This window comes from Neovison vison, chromosome 7 (assembly GCF_020171115.1).
Source record: "Neovison vison isolate M4711 chromosome 7, ASM_NN_V1, whole genome shotgun sequence".
Taxonomy (NCBI): domain Eukaryota; kingdom Metazoa; phylum Chordata; class Mammalia; order Carnivora; family Mustelidae; genus Neogale; species Neogale vison.
Window position 1 is genome coordinate 18909025 of NC_058097.1, and position 23476 is coordinate 18932500.

The 23476-nt window shown below is 53.1% G+C and overlaps 1 protein-coding gene and 1 pseudogene across 2 annotated transcripts in view; one reads left to right on the forward strand and one right to left on the reverse strand.

Annotated features, from left to right (window-relative positions):
• Positions 1 to 2286: 2286 nt before the first annotated feature.
• Positions 2287 to 23476, reverse strand: part of BEAN1 (brain expressed associated with NEDD4 1) — a 24605-nt gene continuing 3415 nt past the window's right edge. For both annotated transcript variants that reach the window (XM_044260405.1, XM_044260404.1), the window contains 3 exons: positions 11349 to 11609; positions 4423 to 4573; positions 2287 to 3430 (listed from right to left, as the gene is read on the reverse strand). In XM_044260405.1, the coding sequence (XP_044116340.1) occupies positions 3091 to 3430; positions 4423 to 4573; positions 11349 to 11609 (752 nt within the window). In that variant the 3' untranslated portion in view covers positions 2287 to 3090. The remainder of the gene's footprint in view (positions 3431 to 4422; positions 4574 to 11348; positions 11610 to 23476) is intronic.
• On the forward strand, positions 11732 to 18714 carry LOC122914616 (annotated as a pseudogene).

Genomic DNA, 23476 nt, shown 5'->3' on the forward strand with positions numbered 1-23476 from the left:
GGCTGTGTCATGGGTGGGGGTGGCAGGAAACGCCAAGCCCCGCAGTCTCCTGGGAGGGGAACCTGTGTGTCGTTGGAACTGGGTGTTGGTGTAGTTCGGGCTGGAGTGGCTGGATACCATCGCCGTGAGGGCTGCCACATTCATTCTGGACAAGAGGGCCCCAGAGTACAGTGTGTGTGGCCCCTGAGCCACACACACTGGTGTTGAGGTCAGAGGCGTGATTAGTTTGCATACAGGGAGGGGTGCTTAGGCATCAGGCTGTGCCCAGAGACAGAGGCTGGGGGGCAGGCGGGATTCCTGAGAGTAGAATGCTTGACTGGCTAAGCCTCACGAAATATCACCAGGGTGGAAGACCAGTTCAGAACCCAAAGAGGTTCTGTCTACAACGGCTAATGTCGGTGCGCGGTAGGTTTGCAAGTGAGAGAAGGGAAGTGCGTGCTATTTTCCCAAGGCAGACCTGTTGGCTTTGAACAGTGGCAGCAGGCGGCCAGCAGGTGGCAGTGTGGGCTTGGAGTGGGTGCAGGATGGCTGGGACCTGGAACTGATGCTGTACCTTTCTTCGGGACTGAGTCCCTCTTTCAGGGTACTCCCAGGTCTAGGACTCTGCTAGTGGATGCCACTCGAGTTCGAGTGGGAAGGGTGGCAGAGGAAGGCAACCAGCCTCTGCCAGAGAAGGGGTTAATGAACAAAGCTGAGGTCTTACGGAGAGCACAGGAAAGAATTTCTGCAAGGGGAAGAAAGCAACTCATCTCCGTCTAATTACCAATCCTCCTACCCCCTTCCTGGTAGTGGAAACCATCAGGGTGCTGAGAATTAACTGCTGGGCTAGGAGACAGCTCAGTGTCCGGGGATCCTGAAGTCAAGTCCAAAACTTGATGGCCCGTGTTGGTGACACACTGACCACGGCTCAGAGAGATGAAGCTGTGTTTCAGGAAGGTTAAGAAAAGAAGCGAGTCAGCGTGGAAGTCCCTGACTACCCCAACAGCCGTGTCAACAGGGAAGTGACAAGATTTCAGGGCTTCTCCTCTTGAGAGAAGGAAGGTACTTCCGATTTGCTGTTATTTACTTAACTTTCCTTACATGTGAACGATGGCCCGAGCCCCTTACCACACGCACTCCTCGAGAATATTATTTTTGCAATATTTTTATTGATACGATATATTTATTTTGAACACAGAAAAGATACATTGTTGCTTATTTAGCGCTTAAACCAGGAACGAGAAAAGCTGTTTAGCTCCATCCCTCAAACATTGGTGAGTACTTAGGGATTTTTTATCTTTTTTCCCCACAGTACTCTCTAGGGTTGCAGAAGCAGGATGCATTTCTTAAAAGAGTCCCATCCCTGGAGTGCATTTAAAGGCTATACAGTACAACAGACAGATATTTTTTGCCTAGAAAACAGTACACCACAGAGGCGGACAGAACTGCTTGTAAACAAGGTCCCTTTCCTGGCGGAGTCGGGTGCTTCAGGATGCCGCAGAACCTCTGCACGGATTCCTTTCGGTTCTGCACCGAAGAAACCCTATTTCTACAGAAAGCAAAATTCACGATTGCCATCCTTGTCACCCTACTTCTCAAGAAAGGGATTACTGAAATGTCTTAGCCCTTCATTAGAAGAATGGAAATGGGGGGCGGGGGTGGGTGGGGGCAGGGGGGAGGCAGGGTGGACTCAAGTCTTCCACTTCCTGCCGCTGGCAATGCTGGCGGGACACTCTGCAAAGCTGTTCGGCTGCCTCCCTCTGGCAGGCTGGGTCTTCATCCATCTTCTCGGATGGAGATTGCTGGGAGTTGTGGGCCACTCTGTAAGCAGGCACACCCATATATCCCTTCCGGGTGCCTCTGGCGGTGAGGCCCAGATCTGATCTCTCATGGTGGCATGCTAGTATTTCGGGGGCCCGCTTCCCCAGTATTTCATCTCTGCAAGTGCCCTGGAGGGCAGGGGCAGAATGCATCAGCTCACGATTCCCAACTAGGAGCTGCTGCCCGGGGAAAGGGTAGACAGCTCACACTCGGGCCATGGTGGTCAGCTGGGCACGCACTTAGCGAGGGGCCACGTCTCTGTCTCAGAGCTGTGCCCAGGCCACCCTTCTCTTCTTTGAAGACCCTCAGCCCTGGGCCATGGTTGGACTGACACGGGGACAGCTGTAACCCACCACCACCACTGTCGCACGCTGGCCAAGGACCCTGCTCATCACCAGTCGCTTGGGGTGGGGGCCCTCCAAAATAACGCCGCCAGCGCCATGAGGCCGGGGGCACTGGGTTCGGGAGGGGGCGGGGGGAGGGCGGTGAGGGCTTCCAGGTTGTGCCTGGGCCCCCAGGCCCGTGTCCCTCACCCCGTAAGTGTCAGGGTGGTGATAGTGTGGCTGCCCTGGAATTGAGGGAGGGGTCCAGTGTGTGGCTGAACCTCACTGAGGCCTGTCCCACTGCCCAGGAGGGCGTGTTGCCCTGGAGTGGGGGTGGGGGCAGGCGGCCGACCTGGGAGGGTCGGGCAGTTTCTGGAGGCAGAATCAGAGTTTGGGCACAGCCTGCCAGGCGAGGGCAGAGGCAAACAGGCCAGGGAGAGGGGGGAGCAAGGCCCTGTCCCTCTCCAACTGTCTTCTCCCAGCATTGCCTGCAAAGGCATAATCAACAGGCTGGGGAGGAGACGGGAGGTCAAGAGAGCTTCATTTTTAATGAAACCTTAGCTGATGGGTTTGTGTGGATGTGGGAGGGGGGCTGTGTGTATTCACATGTCTGTACATGTGTGGTGCGTATCTGGATGTGTGTGTGCATGTGTGTCAGCGTGTATGTGTATGTACAAACCGTTTATCTGTGTGTGCACGTAGAAGTGTGTGCACAGCTCTCTGTGTGTGTGTGTGTGTACTTGTACAAACTATCTGTATGTGCACATGGGAGTGCTGTGTGTGCATCTGTGTGTGTGTGTAGGTGTACAAACTGTGTATGTTATGTGTGCACGTGGGAGTGCTGTGTGTGTATCTGTGTGTGTGTGCGTGTACGCATGCCCTTGTAAGCCTGTGTGTGTGTGTCTGTGTGTGTGCACGCCCTTGTGGCTCAGCCCGAGGGACCGCAGGACCTGGCTGGCTGGGTCACTCACAGAATCCTTTCTGGACGAGAGGCCGGGGCCCGGGTCGGGGTGGGTGAGCCTGGGGAGCTCCTGGGCCCCGGTTCTGGGCCCGGCAGCGGCAGCAGACCTGATGGGGGGCCAAGCCCGCACACGGCCTCGTAAGGGGGCAGGGTATCCATGGAGATGGTGTGGAGGCCAACCTGGCCCAGGATCCTCTGCGCCTGCTCGTATCGGCCCGGGCTGCGGATGATGCCCCCATACAGGATGCCATCCAGCACGGGGTAGGAGTCGGTCAGCGAGTAGGGAGGTGGTGCGTCCGTGGGGATGTACAGCTGAGTGGCTCCTGGTCCCACACACTCCTCATAACTGCAAGAGAAGAGGCTCCCTCAGGGCTCAGTGGAACCTGGCTTCAGGGACCAGTGTGGGGGCTTTCCCGAGGGCTGGGAGCCTGGCGACAGGGACGGTTGCCCTGGAGGTTGGTCATGCTGGCTGTAATGAAACCCTCCAACCCCCCCCCCCCCCCAGGAAAGGCACCGCTGAACCACTGAGACTGGATTCTAGTCCCGACTCAGCCCGGGCTCCGTGTGGACGTGCTTGGGCAAGTCACTGAACTCCGGGTCTTGGATAGCTCAGAACAGTGGCCACGGCCGATGGAGCGGCTTCCCAGCCGGCACTGAGAGTGCATGCTCCGGGGCAGCCACCTCAGCCTGTCTGACTCTCCTGGGCCTCAAGTCATGGAAGCGGCCCTTCCAGGCTTAGAAGGAGACCCTGGGGCTCCTCAGAAACCCAGAGGTGTAGGGCAAAAGAGCACTTACAGCCCCCCAGGGGGAAAGGGGTACAGGGTGATGGGGCTGTGGCTGTTTGTGGGGCCAGAGGGGTCTCCTGGTAAGAAAGCAATGGAGGCCCTGATCTCTCTTCTTTTTCCAACTACTAACCTGTGGGTCATCTGCCTGAGGGTGCCAGGGAGAACCCACAGGTCCCCCAGAGAAGAATTCCCCAGTGGGACTGGGCTACCTGATGGTCATGAGTGCAGTTCGGACACAGTGAGGCCTGACCCAGTGCATGGGGTTTTGGGTTTTGGGGGTGCATACTAAGGAGCTGGGGCCTGGACCCTCCACCCCATCCCCTGACATGAGTCAGAAGGAGCTGAGCTTCTCCTTCTCCAGTGATATCTGTTGAATCATGCCCTGTGTCATTGGGACCTGCTTGGTCAGGAGATGGCCACATCCAGACATTTTCTGCATTTACACCGTTTGGGGGAGATGTTGCTATTTCCCCTGGACGGGGGAGGGGGTGGTAGAGATTCATACCCAGTGCCCTTCTGGCTCCTGCCCTCCTCCCCCAGACAGTCTCCTTACCCTGGTGGGGAATCCGGGTATATATCTCGAAGCACTGTGGCATCCACGTCCCCATCAGAACTCAGGTCCAAGGGAGGGGACCAGTCTTCGACAGGGCTACAGCTGTAGCGTATCCGGTGGCTCGAGCGACTGTACGTGTGCCCATCAGACACTGCAGGGGACAGACATTCAGCCTGGGCTTTAGACCGGGAGCAGGGAAGGCCCTACATGTGTAGCTGAGGTCACTGAGACCCTGTGCTCTCCAGCTCACCATCTGGTCCCTCACCAACCCCAGCGGCCTGTCATTCACTCAGAGCTATAGCCCCAGAATGTAAGCACCACTGCTGGGCTGGGCATGGGGTCTCTGAGAGGAAGTAGAGTGGGTTCTGCCCTGGTGGGACTCCCAGGGTGGTGAGCAGCCTGTCCTGGAAACAGCCTGGTACTGAGTCATGAGATCTGATAGATGCAGCACTGGCTCTATGGGAACAGGGATGAGCTGACTCAGCCTGGAAGTCAGGGAGGCCTTCCTGGAGGAGGGGCTCCTGAAGCTGGGTCTTATCTAGGAATTAGCCAAGAGAAGAGGGACAGACTGGGCAGAAGGAAAGAACAGTTGAGCTAAGGAAGGAGGTTAGAAATAAGAGTGTGGTGTGAAAAGGAAGCTCTGAAACTGCGGAGAAGGACTGGGACATGAAAATTGGGGAGTCAGGGAATGAGGGCCACAGAGGTCTCTGGGGTCAGGCCTCCCTTCTCCCTGCGCCCAACCATACATTATTCCCTTATTTATCCCAGGAGAATAGACACTTCTGTAATGAATTCTGGCCACTCCATATACTGTCTTCTCTTCTGTTTTGTTTGTATGTTTACCATATAGTAGTACATTAAAGGCTCTGAAAAGTCCTGCAGCTGAGAATTGCATTTGACAGTACTTGGGCAGCATTTGATCACAGACTCTTCTTTTCTTGGATCTAGTAACACTGCTTAGGAGGTGCTGATAGAGCACATGCATTCAACAAGTGTGGTTCAGAGAGGCTCAGCGACCTGCCAGAGGTCACACAACAAATTACTGGTAGGACCAGAGGGCAGCTCGATAGCCTGGCTCCTCACTCTATAAAGCTCTCCACCTCCCTGTTTCTGGCAGTTCTAGTAGAGGCTAGGGGACAGTGGAGCTGCAAAGATGGCTGAGGCATGAGGTCTCCCAACCCACACGGGGGTCTCAGCAGGCTCCTCCCTTCAGAGATCAGGAGGCGACATCAGGGGGTGGGGCTTATCTGTCTGGGGTGGGGTTAGTGACCCCGCTTTGAGGTCAGCAGCACCATCTATCCCCATCTTATACACTGAGGATATCCGTCCCCATTCTCCATTCTACAAGCTGAGGCTCAGGGCCACAGAGCTGGAATTCATGCACAGTCGCTATGACCCTAAAGACTGTTCTTTCCACTCCCCTCATCTCTTTTTGCCCACTCCTGATACAACAGTGAGTAGAAAAATCTGGACGTGAAACTCTATCTGCAGGTATGATCCCGGGGTTATCTATGGACCTTGAGAAAGCTCTCGGAAGAAAATATTCCAGACACGTTAACAGTGGCTCTGTCTTGATGACAGGATCATGACCCTTATTTTCTTCTTTATATTTTCTGTATTTTAAAGGTTTTCCCACGGTGAACACCTATTACTTTTCTACTAGGAAAAAGGTCCCCAATAACGCATGCTATAAAAAGGAGCTGAAATGAGATTTGTTTCCCTTTAGGGCACCAGCTGAAGGGTGAGAATTTCTGGAAGAACTTGAGGAAGAAACTCAGGAAAGAAGAAACATAAAATAGGGTGAGGACAGAGTTGGGATGTGGGCCTCTGGGCTCTGGGGTGAGGAGGGGCCCACCAAACCACGCAGGAGGTTATGGCTTGTCTCAACCTCGGGAAAGCTAAGGCTGTGTCCTAGACCATGGTGGGAGAGCTGTGATGGGCACGCCTGACAGCTAATGGAGCCGAGCACACTGCCGTGCCCCTCTCTGCTCGGGCAGCTTTCCTGGGGCTTCCCAGAGGCCGAACAGCTTAGGGAAGCTGAGGCTGCTCTGAGGCGCTCACCTAGCTCAGACCCCGATCCTGAGTTGACCCAACTCAGCGCATACAGAGTTCCTGAGGAACAGCTGGAAAGACTCCCCCGGCCCCTCATTTCAACTCCCCAAACTCTTTTCTCATCTTCTCTCTCTCCTTCCACGTCAGCACAGACCCCAGTGGTCTAGGCCTCTGGAAGTCCCCCTAGCCACCTCATGGGGAGTGAGATCTCCCTACCCCTTTGTTCGCCAAAGTCAAGAAACCCTTCAGCTCATGATTTAACCCCAATCTGAGGTAAACGCCCCTCCACGAGCCCAGGAGTAGAGAACAGGAATTTGCACCCACGAGCACCTGATGTGTTCACCCCACACCTGTGAGAGGCGCTGTGGCCGCCTCCTGCTCTCAGATGGGGAAACTGAGAGGTGGGGGCGCTCACTCTAAAGCCCCGGCAAGTGAGAGACCCGATCTGCCTCCTAAAACTGAAGATCTTTCCATCTTACAGAAATAGAATTTCTTTCATTCACTCACTGGTTCATTCATTCATTCATTCATTCATTTTCAAACATTTATTGGCTCCTCTCTCTGGGCCCGGCTGGACGGCAGAAGGACTCTGTGCGCAGGCAGAGGAGGGCCAATTGTGTCCTGAGGGCAATGGGGAGCCACTGAGGGGTGTTGAGCAGAGGATGGCAGTGTTCCCAGGTCAGTCAGTTAGGCTGCCTTGCAGAGAATGCCTTAGCAGCTGCCGGTCAGGTGGCTGGCAAGGGGCAGTGGCCAGTGTCACCAGTGTGGCCCTGGCTCAGGTTTTCTCGGGAGAGAAAGAATGAAAAGAGTTAACATGTATTGAGCACAGACCCGGAAGCCAGGTTCTGTGCGACTTAGTCCTCACAGTACCCTGTAGGCGTGGGTCCCCGTGTACCCATCATGTAGGTGACTCGCCTCAGCTACACAGTGGTTAGACCACTTTCCCCGGGTTGAACAGTAAGACGAGGAAGATGAAGGCCATTTTGGATCCCTGGTTCTGAGGGGCCTGTGAGACCTTGAGGAGAGACGCCTGGGGGAGACCTGGCCGAGGGTGACCGGTAGTGCCTGAAACAGGCAGGTGGCTGAGATGGAGCCGGGAGTGCGTGTAGAGAGAGGACCTGGGGCCAAGGGTTTGGCTCAGCGAGACCTTGCTATTCCTCTCCTCAGAGACTAGGAATCCACAGAGAAGTCTGAGGAGGCGCAGGCAGAGCGCTAGGAGAGAGAGCAGGAGAGCCCGAGTCAGGGCAGCCAGGGGAAGGGGGTGTCTGGAGGACAGAAGCGTCCCCAGGGCTGCCGGGCGGGTGCTTGCTCTGCTGCTTTGCCCTCCCCACAGTGAGGCACGAGATGCTTCCTTTCTCGCCAGCCTCCTTCCGAGGCTCCTGGCACCCCTGTGCACCCTCCAAGAAGCTGCGGGAAGCTATGGGGGACGTCAGTGCCTCTCCCCGCTGAGGCCTCATGGAGGTGCCAAAGCAAGAGCTGAGAACCTAAGCGGGGCAAGGAGGCGGGAACCCTACACATGGGTACCCATGGGGACAGGGAGGCAGGGCTGCACCCGTCAGCACTGGGCAGCAAAGACCTGATGCCGAGTGTGGCCTGGCTGTGACCTGCTGTCACACCACTAACTCACAGAGATCAGGGCCAGGGCCTTGCTCAAGGGGCACCGGCCCTGGGCCTCCAGGCCCATCTCTCTCCTTAAGGTCGACCTCAAACCTCAGCTTGGGATTTACTCTGGGCCCCTCTCCCATGCTCTAAGTACCAGGCTCCTCAGGCCTGGGAACTTCCAGGCTGTTCAACAAGGTGCTTTGGTATCCTGGTCTTTAAAATGGGCGAGGGGCACCTGGCTGGCTCTTGATCATAGGGTTGTGAGTTCGGGGCCCATGTCAAGTGTAGAGACGATTTTAAAAAAATAAAACACTAAATAAAAGGAAATGGTCAAACACAGCTCTTGCAGTGAGGAGGAAATGGGGTGGTTCCTTCCCTGGTGGAACATCTTCTCTGGGTGAGATCCTGTGCTGGGCTATGGACCCCACTGGTCAAGAACTACCCCAGGTCCTGTTTTCCCTGGTGCAACCCCACCATCTCATGACAGGGGCATTGGCAGAAGTGTGGGCAAATGCCAAGCAAGTACAGGGAAGGGTGATTCCACCCTACCTGGGCAGGATGTGGTGGCATTTGAGGTGGGCCTGAAGGACAAGTAGGCTTTTGCCAGTTGTGGGGCGGGGAGTATGGGGAATGGCACTTGTGGACCTAGGAAGAGCATATGCAAAGGTGTGGAGGTTCCCCTAACCCTCACCCTAGCTCCTTATTGGGAGTGGGCATGCCTGGGCAAGAGCCTCACACTCCTCCAGGGACTGGCTGGTACTATAGGCATAGGAATAAGCCAGGCCAGTGCTGGGCAGTGCTCCTGGCTTGTTTTCTTGGGGAGTCCTCAGCTTCTGGGGACCCTAGAGGGGACTGGGTTGGCTGAGCTTCCAGTACCTGCTTGATTCATGCTGACTCTTCTCTTTAGCTTCCCCTGTTGGGCAGTGAGGGCAAACCACTGACCTGTTGACCTGTTGTCCCCTTCCTCCGTCGTGGCCACATGTCCCCTGCCAGGTGATGTCCTTCTGTGTCTTGTTGAGTGGGGCAGCTTCCTGCTCTTCTACTTCTCCTACGAGCATTGCCAGCGGAGCAACATCCAGGTCCGCAGGGCCCCTAGGTCTTGGGTGCATTTGCCAGATGGGGCCCTGGGCCCATGGAGTGCCTCTGTGCTGTTTCCCCCACATCTTCAGCCTCCCTCAGTGGTGCGACCCGTGGCACGTGGTGGGGAGCCTGCAGGAGCTCAGGCCGGGCTACCTGGGCTAAAATCTGGGGTCCACCTGGCTGGCTGACCCTAGGTAGGTTACTTCAGCACCTGACTATGGTCTGAATGTTTGCTAAACCCTCCAGCCCCTAATTCTTATATTGAAATCTGAACCCCAAGGTGCTGCTAGTATGAGTTGGGGACTTTGGGAGATGATTAGGTCACGAGGGTGAAGCCCTCACAATAGGGACCAGCGCCCTCACAAAAGAAACCCCAGAGAGCTAGCTCATCCCTTCTACTGTATGGGGACACAGCGAGAAGGACGTGGGCCCTCACCAGACACCAGATCTGCAGGGGCCTTGATCTTGGGAGTCCCGAGCCCCCAGAATGGAGAAAAAAATTGCTTTTGTTTATAAGCCACCGTTTCTGGTATGTTTGTTATAGCCACCTGAATGCCCCAACCTCAACTTCCTTTAAAAAAAAAAAAAAAAAGATTTATTTATTTATTTGACAGAGATCACAAGTAGGCAGGGAGGCAGGCAGAGAAAGAGAGGAAGAAGCAGGCTCCCTGCTGAGCAGAGAGCCCGATGCAGGGCTCCATCCCAGGACCCTGGGATCGTGACCTGAGCCGAAGGCAGAGGCTTTAACCCACTGAGTCACCCAGGCGCCCCTCAATCTCAACTTCCTTATCTGTAAATTGGGAAGGCAATAAAAAGTAGTCTGACCTCCAGGACCACAGTAAGGGTGAAATGAGATCGTGCGTGAAAAGTGCGGGGCAATCAGTGAGTGTCCTGCCGATCAGGTCCTCCCTGCTTCAGCCCCCGGCGGCCGGGTGCGGGAGGCGAGTTGTAGTTGCTGAAAGGTGGCCCCTTCCTCACCCAGTTAACTCTGTGTGGAAGGGGGAGGAAGTGGCACAAAGCTGCTGGGTGATCAGGGCATGTTGGGAGGGGGCTGTGGATTTCAGGCCTCTGGTCCATGTGGATGAGAACCCACCCAACCAATTTTTAGATTTTTATTTTCTTTCTTTCTCCCAAGCTCTGCCTGTCCCAGAGGAGGAGGAAAGATTCCCAGGCCCTGCCATGGCTCTGGAGCCTCCAGGTGGCTTCACCTGTGGTGTGATGGTGGCCTCTGGGCCCATATGGCTCCCAGAGTCCAGGCAGAGGCTCGGTCAGGCCTCAGGGCAGGCTTTTTCCTGCTTTTGACAACCATTCTGGGAATTGAATGAATTGAGCTCCTTCTTGCTGCTGTTAGATAACGGTCCCCTTCCAAGTGTCAGAGAAAGTCAGGTGGCTGCCTTCTGTAAACTGTTCAGGCCTTCTGGCCGGATGGACACTTTGGGGACGGGTTGCCCCAGGAATTAACCACCACCTCTGTGTAAGGGAGATTCCCCTCATTGGGAAAATCTCCAATCCGTTCTCTCTGCACTTTGCAGGCTCCCCCGGGGGTAGAGTCACTCACTCATCACTCGTGCCATCATTCACCCATCCACTTATTCATGTGCCCAACTGACCCCCCATCTGTCCATCCCACCACCTTCCTATCTGTCCATCTTTCCATCCATCCACCCACCCCCCATCTATCCATGCGCTCACACAGCCCACCCAGTCCAGGCCTGTATCCACCCACTCTAGCCATTCATCCTCTCTTCATGTGTCCTTCTGTCCACCCATGTCGCCATCCATCTCCCACCCCACCCACTCACCCATCTTTCCCTTCAGCCACTGGTCTGTCCACTCGCTCGCCCCACCCCCATTCCCTCACCTCTCCATCTCCTCATCCCCCTCCCCATCTGTCCCTCCACCCACCCCCCCATCCCTCCCTCCCTCCGTCCTTCCACGCAGGTCCTAGCTGGACCAGCTGTCAGTACAGCGGGGCCCACACCGGCCAAGGCTGGGGAGTAGCACCGCACCCTTCCTTTGACCTTCAGGGTCACCTTGGCAGACTCCTGGACCTCTCAGGCCCCTGAGAGCCTCTGATCTCTTCCTGACCACCCCGTCCCACCCCTGGCAGGGCTGCCCCCCTCCCCTGTGTCTCCTGGGTGGCCGTCACAATCAGACAGGAGGCCAGGCCCCCGGGGTGGACGGCAACTCACCGTATCCTTGCTCGTACTCTCGGTGGTAACGGCGGCGGTGGCGGTGGTGGTGGTGATGGTGGCGGCGGTGGCGGTGGCGGTGACGCTGGAGCCGGGCCTGCCGGTCCCTGCGGATACTGCCCACGATGATAGTGATGCAGGAGAGGATGATGACCACCCCTATGACTGCACTTGCCACCAATACAGGAGACACCAGCAGGTGGCTGTGCTCCGAGCTCTCTGAGTACGTGGGGTAGAAATAGCTGGTTCGGTTGTACCGAGCTATTGGGAACAAGGAGAGGACACTGAGTTGGGGCACAGATCCTGCCGTGTTTCCTCTTCCAACCCGGCTGCCCGTGAATGATGTGTCCCTAGTAAATGGAGGACAGTCAGGCTTCAGCCCCATGGACGGTGTCCCAGCCGCCTGTGAGAGGGAGGAAGGGAACAGTGCTTTGCTCTACTCCCTGAAGGAGCCTCTGAGGCTGCGGCTTGACCTCCCCTCCTCTTTTCTCCAGCTCTGGCCGGAGAGCTCAACTAACTCACAGGTAGGAGAAGGCAATAGACTTGTCAACTAACTCACAGGTAGGAGAAGGCAATAGACTTGTCAACTAACTCACAGGTAGGAGAAGGCAATAGACTTGTCCAAGGTCACAGAGCAAATCAGTGGCAGAACTGAGGCCTGAAGTCAAGACTCAGGGCTAGATAGGGACTCTACTCCACCAAGATTTGAGGTTGGAAGGTCAACTTTACCTTGGAAAGGGGTGGGTGATGGATGGGGATGTTGGTCAAAGTATGAGGACTAACTCTGCTGGCCTCTAACACTGACCTCCTGCTTTGGGGTGAAACCTCCCCAGGGGGTTCCAGGGAAATCAAATGGTAACTGACCCAGACACGTCAAGGGGTTGGATCAGAGCAGAGAAGGCTTCCCAGAGTGGCTATGCTAATATTAAAAAAGACAGACTTCAAAACAAAAACTGTCATTAGCGATAAAAGGGGCATTTTATAATGATGAAAGGGCAGTCTGTCAGGAAGTCGTAACAATTATAAACCTATATGCACCGAAGAACATAGCCCTACGATATATAGGGAGCAAAGGCTGAAGCACTGAAGGGAGAGCCTTGTCCCCCAGCAGTGCCAGTCTCATCCCCAGTTGGGGGCAATGATGGCCTCACCCGTGCCCACAGACAGAGCCAGTTGGTGCCGGCGCCCACCTGCCTGGCTGGTTGAGGAATTAATCTCCCAGTCACCGGGACCGGCAGAGGTAGGTGCTACTTTAAATTATGAGGGAAACTCTTCCAATTTCTAAACGCAGGGCCCATTATATCAACAAGATATGTATGACTGCAGAGAAATAACAGGGTGACAGCCGTCCTTCCCACCCCTCTGCCTCCCCATCCCCCTACACCAGCTGTGGCAAGCACAGAGGATAAGGCAGGTTTTGCCTCTCTCCTGGACTTTCTTCCCAAGCTGCTTCTACAAAGGTGCCCGTGGTCAAGAGGAAGTTGTGCCTCAAAGTTCCAGCTCTTCCCTGAGAGGCTGCCCTCCCTCCACAGACCAGCCTGAGTAGCTCCCCTTTCTGGAACATCTACTGTGGGTCCCACACTGTGCTTGGTACTCCTCACACACTTAATTCTCATGATGGCCTGGGATAGGATCCCCAATTTACAGGTGGAGAAACTGAGCCCTAGACAGATGAAACAACTTGCCCAAGGTCACGTGGCCCACAGAGAGGGAGCTGGGTTGGGGGGCAACCTCAGGCCTACACTCTGAGCCAAGGGCTAGAGCCTGTGACTACCAGGCACTGGGCTCTGGGAGCTCATGTTTTCTTGGATCTTGATAAACTAAAAAGTTCCTGTCTCTAAAATGATGTTTGGCTGCTTCTGGATCCCTTTATTGCGGTCAGAGCAGGCCGTGATCTACAGCTTATGCAGGGTGAAGGCGTACTGACAGCTGAACGTTGCTGATAAGACACCAGGATTCCAGAGAAGGGAGCCCGTGTGTGTCAGGAAGAGACTGATTGGGACAAGTAGGTATTCAGGGCTAAGGGGCTGGGGGAGGGGACCCCTCTTCTGTGTATCTTCCATATCTGCATCTGTTCCAGAGATGTGGTTGGGACTATGGGGAGGGGCCCTGGGGCAATTTCTCCACAGAGGAACAATGGGAATACTAAGGTAGCTCTCACCCGGCACTTACCAGCAATGGTCAGGCTCTACACCCTTTATAAGCACCATAATCTCATTTAATCATCACAGCAACCTGAGAGGCAGATATCTTTCTCACCCATTTTACAGATGGGGAAGCTGAGGCACAGAGGTAGTAAAAGGGGTGGAACCAGAACTTAGATCCAGCTTGTTCTGTGCTGTTCCCGAGCCTGCACTCATACTCCCTCTGGTTCCACATGGGGCTGACAGCCCCTGGAGGGCAGGATCTGTGTCCCCTCGGTCTTGTCACTGGGTTTTTCCAGCGTCTTGGGCGAGGCCAGCCCACAAAGGGAACTCGGGGGCCATTTGAGTCTCAAGGAGGGAGGTCAGGGATGGGTTGCTTGTGTTCTTGGGGGCATGGGGACGGGCTCTGTGAGCTACTCCGTCATTCTCACTCACCCGCTGGCACGTCCTTCTGCTCATCACTCACCCAACCATCCAGCCCAAATGCGGGATCCGCGCTCGTTCACAAGCCCTGGCAGATTGTGGGGATGGAAGGGGCGTTACTGTCTAGGGGAGCGGATTAGGTCTTAACGGAGGAGTCCAGGTCTGGGGTGGGCTCCAGATCGATGGTGAATCAGTCTGGCAAATCCCACCACAGGAGAACCTTGTGCTTCTGAGGAGTCATGAGAGAGGTGGAGGCTGAGGCTGGAGGGGCTGGCAGTGGCCAGACCATGAAGGGTTTTGAATGTCAAATCAAGAGACCGTCCTCTATCTCTAGGGTAGAGAGGAGACTTGGGTGAAGGAGTGTTGTCACAGTGTCTTAGGAGAGCCCTCTGAGTGCAGACTGTGGGGGGGGGCAAAGTGGGGACTGGGGGCCAGGGAGGAGGCTGCTGCCAGGGTCCACGTGAGCATGGGGCTGAGGCCCATGGCCCTATGCTGTGCAGAGCCGAGTACAGAGCCAGGCTCCGGTGGACACCCTTGGTAGGCAGAAGGCCACTGCAGAGTTCCTTTGCCTCTCTGATTTGATGTGCTCTGAGCAGGCCTCAAGGAGAGGCCTGATGCTTCCCTACTCAGCAGGTAGGGTCCCACGGGCCCCTTTGAGGCTGGGGCAGTACCCCGGGCCATAGGCCACTGCTGTGCCGGGCAGAAATCTCTGCCTCCACATTACTGGTCCAACTGGGAGCCACAACTGAGTCAGAGGGCTCTATGTGACCCAGGCCTACATGTGGGGCAGGGTCTGGGACCGGCTTCTCTTCTATGCAGATACCTTTGTTACCCTCATTTATAGATAAGGATGCTGGGTCTTGGTGAGCTGAAGATTTGCCCTGGTTTTGTGGTAGATCTGGAATTTGAACCCCGGGTGTCTGACAACTCATCAAATAGTGGCACCAAGCAGGGGAAGAGAGTGGGATGTGGTGGGGGTAGAGGCAGGGGAGCTGGACTCTGTCTGGTTCTATTGCTCATTTGCTGCGTGACCTTCGGCACACTCTGCCCTCTCTGGACCTGCTGGCACTCTGTCCAAAGAGATACCTATTCTCGAATGTTCATCCCTCCAGGGTGGGTGAATGGGTCTGAGAGGGGTCGGGAGGGGGTGGCAGCTGGGTGAGCACAGTGGGTGTGAGGGGAGGCGAGAAGATTCAGTCCTGTGTCAGGAGGATTGGGTCAGGGCTGTCTCCAGTCTGGGGAACAGGCAAGGTGGGGAAACCGAGGCAGAAGATCACTACCAAGTCCTTGTTGAGTGTAGTGTGCAGGCAGCTCTACAGTCCCTCTGTCTGTGTACAGGGAAGCGGTCGTTGCAGCCTGAAGCTCCCTGAGGAGCGCGGACAAGGGAAGGGCACCAAGACTGGAGGTGTTGAGCCAATATCTTTAAGCCTGTTGTCCGGCCCACTCCCTCAGAGAGGATGGCTAAAAGGAAAAGGAAGGCCATCAACTCAAATCTGACTGATGGCTCCTGTCACAGGAAAGTCTGAGGACATTTGTCATGGATCCACTTCCCTGGCAAGTCTGGCCTCAGCTGTGCGGTTCTTCCTACACTGCTGAGGCCGCCGGGAGGAGGCCAGTGAGGTCACTGGAGGGAATATGGGAAAGAAGATTCAGACGCCATCTTCTCTCTGCTGGATGTTGGCAGGTCCCAGCCTCCTGGCAGGAATATGCAGAGGGGCTGGGGCAGGGGACATGGCAGGGTGGGCTCACTTGCATGGGCATTTCTGGGTCTCCTCCTTTGCTTTTTAGGGTAGCCTCTCAGCCCATTTGCTGAAACCTGTCCTCTTGCTGCCAGGTGTCTGTATGGAGAGATATAAGAGTGCTGGGCGGGGTTCAGGGACATCCACCTGGTGGGGCTGGCTCTTGGAGGACAAACAGAGGAGAGAGGAAGGAACACAGAGAGGTGAGGTCCCAGCAGAGCTCCAGAAAGGAGGAGGTGCTTCTGGGGTGAGGCTGTAGGAGGTCACCTAGATGGCAGCTAGACATTGGGATCATGGAAGTGAGGAAAAGGCGACTTGGTGTTCAAGATTCTTCTTACAATGGGGATGCGTCTCTACAAGAAGACAGCTAATGTCATGTCAAGGTCTTGAAACGTTTTACTTGGCCATTTGTGGCATCATAAACAGGGTAGATTATAGTGGAGAGGAGGACTGGAATGTGAAGTCATCTACCCTCAATCCTCTATAAATTTACTCAGCCAACCAACCCTCCACCCTCCGCGTATTTATTTACCTGGGCATCTACACAGCATTCTCTTGATCATCCATCTATCCATCCATCCGCCCATCCATCCACTCACCAATACTAAGTGCATTTTCCATGTCTGGACATGTGCTAGACGCTGGGAACACGGTACACATCAGATCACAATGAACCTCAAACTGTGGGAAGCAAGAGGTCCTACATAGGTGCCCCAGGGCCAAGAAGAGAAGCTTGGGACATGATGGAGCTCCCTGCTCTCCCTTCACACAGAGTAGCTCTGTTTCCATCTGTTTCACACATCAGGCTTAACAGGGGAGTGCTCCACTGCCTACTAGAAGCTTCTCAACTACTACATTAAAATATAACTGGAAAATCTAAGTGACTACCCACAGGCCTTTCATAACTCTATAAATACAAGATGAAAGTGGTTTATTCCACTATTAAGATGCCACTTAAATAAACTCACCAAAATGAACTCACATGGACGATCGCTTCTACATATCGAACGAGCTTACTGTCTTGTTATCATTCACTAAAGTTTTATCTCTGGTTGGGTGGATGATTTATTCATTAGTTGGGGAAATTCACTGTAACAGTGTCACAAAACCACTTTTCCCTATTTCTATGGACTATTTCTATGGAGAAAATGGTGAACTGGGCGACATCCCAGAAGGAAAGCTATGACAGAATTAGGCTTTCCACTTGAACCCACACCAAACTCTCGTTTTCTTGCTAGAATCATCACTGGTCCCGACTTCCTCATTTTCTCTCCTCTTTTGTCAACACCTAAAGTTGGCTCTTATGCTGTTTTCCACAAAGAACATAGGTTTTCATAACACTGGCTGAGTCATGGTCAATGCTCAATGGGTAGGAAGTCATGTAACTCTGTTGGGAAGAAGATGCTGGGGGGCTGGCTTGGCCCACCCATCAGCTGGGGGGATTAGCTCCCACATCCCAGCTTGCATTATGAGACTCAAAATCATGGCTTGGAAAATGACCATTTACTACAACATGGACTTTCCAGGAAGTTCATGAATAATTGATACATAACATGTTAAATTTATGAAAGCTGCAAATTATCCTCAGCTATTCCACCACAACTGGTCCAGGCTTGAGCTATGTACTTGGGCTACAGTATTCTCTTCCTTGAGTTTTGCTTTGGCCTTTTTGCTTTCATGGGTTCTGATTCTGGAAAATGTTAGAGGTGATGGGATTTTGTCCCCTGCTCTACAGAGGTTCTCTCAGCTCCTAGAATTTATGAGGCCATCTGGAAAACAACCAGGGCAACAGTGTATTAAAAATAATGTCCCAGAAGTAGACAGGGCTTCTTATGGAAATGCAAGAATGGTTTAAGACCAGGAAATCTATTAATATGTCATTTCCGTAGATAGGATGCGAAAAACTAGATGGGGCAAAGCCAGGCACTCTTGGCCATGGTCTTGGTGATATTAAGTGGTTGTTAGCATCACACTGAACCATGGAGCTCTGGAATTGCTTCTTAGCATGTGGTTCATGGAACATGGATTTCTAAAAATGTTATGGGATGTTTGGAAACAGCCTTTTATCCTCTGAACTCCCAAGGTTGCTTTGCAGCCCTTAGTGGTCTTTGGAGCCAAATAGGCACATTACCAGTCCCTTTATTCACCAATATTCTGAGAAGGGTCAGTCCTCACCTGCCTTCCTTGGGGGAAAGGCTAGCACTCCTACATAAGTGTGGCTTGTCCTAGGCTGTGTAAGACACAGATGGTCCTGGGTTCAAAGTCTGTTTCTTGCCCTCTGATCTCTTTACCCCTCTGAACCTCTATCACTTACTTCATCTGTAAAATGGAAACAGCAGTCTCGGCTATGAACTAATTAAAGCACAGTGCCTAGCAGGATGCTTGTCACACTGTGTGTGCTCAATATAGGACAACGAAACCTTAAAATCTTAAAGATATACCCTAGACATTGATCTACATGTGAAAGACAAATCAGTAAAGCTTCCAGAAGAAAGCACTGGAGAATGTCTTCATGACCGTGGGTTTCTTAAGCAGATAGAAAAATTCCATGAAAAAATTGGTAAGTTTGACTATATTAAAATAAAGATCTTTGGTAGGAATTTGGGCTTTGAGGTGGGCAGGGGGCCAAGGAACAACACAGGACTCAGATGTGAACAGGGTCGAGGCCAGGGCTAGAGCAAGCAGAAAGTTTTGAAAGACTTTCTTAATATATTCATCACTTGCAACCTGCCCCAGGACATTGGAGAATGCTGCCCATGGAGGTTCCTGTCTGTACAGGTGCCTGGAAGTAGTTAAAAGATCCCAAGACACTAAAGGGTCCTTCTTCACATCTCTGTGGCACATCCTCTTTTTCACAATTAGTTATTTACCTCTAATGGGTTTGTTTTTTTTGCGGGATACCCCACAGACTAGCGGCACCATCGGTTATGATAGACAGTTCAATGTCAAACAGTATTAATAGAGTATAATACATCTCATGATGCTACGGGAAAACTAATTTTGCAACCTAGGCTCGTGTTCAATGCTGGAACCTCAAACAGCCTTTCTTCAAACAAGTGATAAGTAAAAAGCCCCGCAGGATTTCTTTTCGTTTAGAAAAATGCAAGTCTTAGCAGCAGCTGACAGGAAATGTGCGATATTTACCCGGCCTGTCTTTTGATGATGACTCACATGACCGGTGCCTTTGGTGCCTCTGATTACCTATGTTTCAATATTCGTGCAATATTGAAAACTTCCATCCTGCAATGGTTTCTACAGCCCAACCATGGTCCTTGGGTGCTGAATCAAACCTACGGACAGACCCTCGTTCTGTGTTTATGGCATGTTTTTGTTTTCTGTTCTCTGTCAAAGCTAGTGCCGAACAAAGGGAGAACACTGTGTGCACTTTTCTCCTCTTACGTGTGTCCGTCACCCTGCCATCCCCCTGCCTCTTGTAACAAGACAATGGCGTGGAGCTGAGCCTCTCGTTCTTGTGCACTTCAAAATAAATCCTACTGAGAGAGAAATGCTGGATGAGCTCAGACCGAGCAGGAATGGAGATTGAAATGGTGGGTAAACGTTCATTAAACCCTACCCTGAACTTCTGCCCCGATCGAGGGGACACTGCTCGGTTCAGTGTTTTTACTTAATACTCAATATAATTTATATTTTAAAAGCATTCCAAGAATACTCCACAGGTTTCTGAATATACAGATCCTGTTATAAATTACAAAGTGTCTGTGAATTTGATAGTCATGTTGTTTTAGATAATTGGATTTTATGCTCCGTAGATGCGTCCGTGTGCTGGATCGCATGGCTGTCATTGATCATCTTGCTCCCTCCCGAGGGTGGCATGGGGTTAGGGTGGGGGTGTGTGCCCAGGGCTGCGGTTCCCACCGCTTAGGGAGTGGTGGGGACACAGAGTGCACAGACCACAGCCACGTGTGCTATAACCACAGTCCTGAAACTGTTGGAACCACTGTCAATATTTTAAAATGTTGGCGGTAACTTATCTCGGAAAAAAAAAAAAAGGGGACATTTTTGAAAAAGTTTAAACTATTTCATTTCATTGAACCAAAAACCTAAAATTTCAAAAATAGATGGAAACTCTCTGATAAGGCTGCCGTCCAACTTAAGAGGGGTCCGCCCTGGCTTTTTGGATTTTAAAATTATATTCTCGTTTTTATTGCATCACCCCTAATCCTCACCCTTACCCCCATTTCTGGGGGAGACAAGTGTTATCCAGGGGCTAAAGAGCCTGGGGTATGGGCAGAGGAGAGCTCTGGAATGACGGTCTCTAGCAAGGCCTAACAATCACCTACATGATCACATGGAGTCCAAGTGTGGTCTGGTGGGCTGAGGGAGCAGCCCCTAGAGCTGAGGCTTAGGGAGCTGATAGAAGACATGGAGAGAAGAAAATAGAGAGGGCTCTGGGAGTTGAAATCTACCTGTGCTCCCAGAGGGGTCCGTGTGGCCAGTGCCCTGAACTTAGATCCAGGAGCCCTGCCTTTGAATCCTGTCTCCTCCTCTGGCAGGTCCCTGGCTATGTGACTTGTCTCTCTTGGAGCCTCTCTCTCCTCTCTGGAAAGCAAGCAGGCCTGCACACGTCTGCAGTGACGTCACAGAGGACAACCAGTTTTTCCCAGTCACCCTAGGCACAGTTTCAGTTGCAGGCAGAGCTGAGTTTAGGGGTCGCTAGTCTAGGGTAGCCCTTAGCAGAGAAATTGCTATGTCCTTGCACATTCCTGTTCGCAGGAAAATCCACCCTCTCCTCCCAGTGTACTTGGCTTTGGGATGCCATAGGTGACAACTCTGACAATCGGCAAGATGTCTAGATACAGAAACCACTGTCCCCTCCACCATCCCAAGGCTCAGTTTCTAGAGCTTTCCTGGTTGTGGCAGAAGAGGTTGGACAGTGGTCCAAGAGATGAGGATGGTGTCTTGGTCCAGGGGGGGCAAGATAGAGCCCGATTTGAAGATGAATCCATTAAATGGAGTTGCCAGTGGATGAACTGGAGAGCAGTGACAACTGACAAAGTTCGGGGCCTGAGCCCAAGGAAGGACTGAGCTGTCATTTAGAGAGATGGGGAAGATGATGGGCAGCTTTGATGCAGGACTGTGAGTCAAGATTTCAGGTCTTGACATGTTACATCTGAGATGCTCTAGAGACCCTGAGTGGACATCTGAGGGGCCAATACATCTGAGGGGGGCAGACGGTTGGATATAGGAGTCTGGAGCTCAGGGAGAGTCTGAGCTGGGGAGGGAAATTTGGGGGCTCTCAGCGTATCCGTGTTCCTTGATGCCGAGAGGCTGGATGACATCACCTGGGACGCTCACTGCTGGGTGTGGGGGGTGGGCAGTGGAATGCAAGAGCCCTGCAGGCTGGGAGCGCTCTGTGAAAGTGGGGGGGGGCGGGTACTGCTGCCATGATAGGTTTCCCCCACTATCTGAAAGTAGAGCGTTCCCACGAAACCTTGCATAAGCCAAAATGGTGTAAAGTGAAGAAGCGGTAATCAGTAATTCATTTGAAAAAAAGTTCTAGCGTTTCGAGGCCCAAAAAATAACCTCACTTAGGCTTTTCTGATACCTCGGGCTACATCTTGCTAACGGATGTGCAGAATTAACTGGGATAAGGAGATGCTCCCAGACGCAGTTCCAAGCTCTGGTGGCTGGAGGTGGGGATGCTGCCGGGTGTGGTTTTGGGGAAGGCGCTCGGTGGAACCGCTCTTGCTGCCTGGGGTGTGCAGCTGCCTCTGTTACACTGGCTTGCTTTGGAACAAAATGCCGGACCGTCTTCAGTTTTCGTGAAAGCAGAACTGTCTTCTGATTTCTTTTGGTTCGCGAAAAGAGGTACTAATGTAGGTCTTTTGTAAAAGCGAAGTGGTGTAACTCAAACTTTCAAAAAGGAGAGAATACCTAGAGTATTACCACGTTAGGTGTTCGGGCTGCGGTGGGCACCTTTTTGCCAGGGACTCTAATAGAACACGTGTATTTACAAGTAAGATCAGCGATCCGATGCTGATCACCTACCCTAGTCAGACTCTGGTAGACCAGAGAACTCTGAGGACGGGCAGCTAGGACCTTCGTGGGGCATGAAATGCTGCAGAGTGGACCCTCCCTCCAAGGGGTGGACTTGATTCTGTCCTTGTCCTGCTGGCCATCTGCACCTTACCTAAGATTGAGCCCTGGAAAGACTCACCTGGGGTATAGCCCGACCTGTCACCTAGACTAGTTTCTCTATGTCCTTGATGCTCAGCTTTTTCATGTGTGGAATGGGCACACTCACCCTTCTCTTGCAGAGCTGCTGCAAGGAAACCATGGGAAGAGATGGCCATATAAGCCCTTGACCTGTGATACCGCCTTGGATCCTTACAGCAGCCCTCTGAGGTATAGCCTTTTATTAATTCCCATTTTACAGATGAGAAAACTGAGACTCAGAGAGTAATGTCTAGCTGAAGTCCCTACTTCTATTCCAAAGAAGTGAGACCACAGCTAGGAATGAATGAGGGCTTCACTGAACAGGCCAGTGATCATCGGGTGGTATATGCTTGAGTTTTGGAGAGCCTGGGATTGCATGGGGGCCTAGTAGGAGAGCGCTGCTGCTGATTAACCGTGTCTGCTCTGGGCACAGGAGAGGCAAATGTTGAGTGTGTCCCATCATTTGCGTGCCTTGCCCTTAAGTTCTTCCTTCTGTTGATAGTTAAGTCTCTGCAGAGATCACTGTTACAATGAGCTGAGCAGAAAACAGTAGTATCTGGTCCAAACCCCAAATTTCCCTCTGGAGTTTCCACGTGTCACCATTCCCCTGCTCTGTCACTAAAGGTGTAGGTAACACTACCCTGTGTGTAGTGAGGAGGGGTCAAAAGGATGGGACTTTCAAGCTTCTTGAGGATCATCTCAGTGCCTGGCACCAGCTGAGACTCTCCTCATGGAGCATGTTAAATCTGAACATCACATCTGGTATGACATTGCCATTTTCCAGAGGAGCGAATTGGAACTTCTAGATGTTATGTAGCTTGCTTCAGATAGCACAGCTGGTAAGTGTCGGCACTGGGTTGTATACAAACCCAGGCATTGTCTACTGCATAACACTGATTCTCAGGGAGACCCAAGCCCCTCCATGGGCTCTGCCAGGCTGTATTTCCTGGCAGGCTGTGGGCAGCCTGAGAGCTCAGCAGAGACGAACCCCAGCTGACTTCTCCTGCATCAGTGCATGCTACCTTCCCTGCCTCCTCCTTGCTCTGATAGAGCCTCCGTCTCTCTTGGGTCCCCCAAAGTCCCTCCTCCCCCAGATCTGTCCCCAGCAGCCAGCGGAAGGCGGGCACCCCCGTGTCCCAGGGAGTTCCATGGAACGGCCATCTGCCAGTGGCTAAGAAGAGGTTATGAAGCATCTGTTCTTGGAGCCTGGGTTCTGGGGGAATCCTGGGCTACTCTGCCCAGCTGGGGCCAGATGGAGAAGGCTCCCACGCCTCCGGCTTTCCTGAGGAGCCAGGCTGGTCCTCCTCCACCTCCCTCAGTGGCTTAAGGCTGGAAAATGGCTCACCGGCCTGGCACTTGCAGGCAGACGACCTGACTTCCCACTTGCAGTGGCTAAAGTCCTCTGGTCTCCCCCTTGCCTATTCTTGCCTCCGTCCTCTGCCTTCAGTCTTCTCACCTGTAGAACTTGGGGGAGGGGCTGTCGCTGGGGGGCAGGGATGAGCTGCAGTGCCTGAAAGGTGGGAGTGGGTGAGGGGGGGGCTGCTGTTGTGTGGGCTAGCATGGGCTGTGCCTGGGAGGAGTTGGCCCCGCCTGCTCTGGTTAAAGCCTGCGTGATTCTCAAGAAGCCAGTGGACAGTCCTGCTTC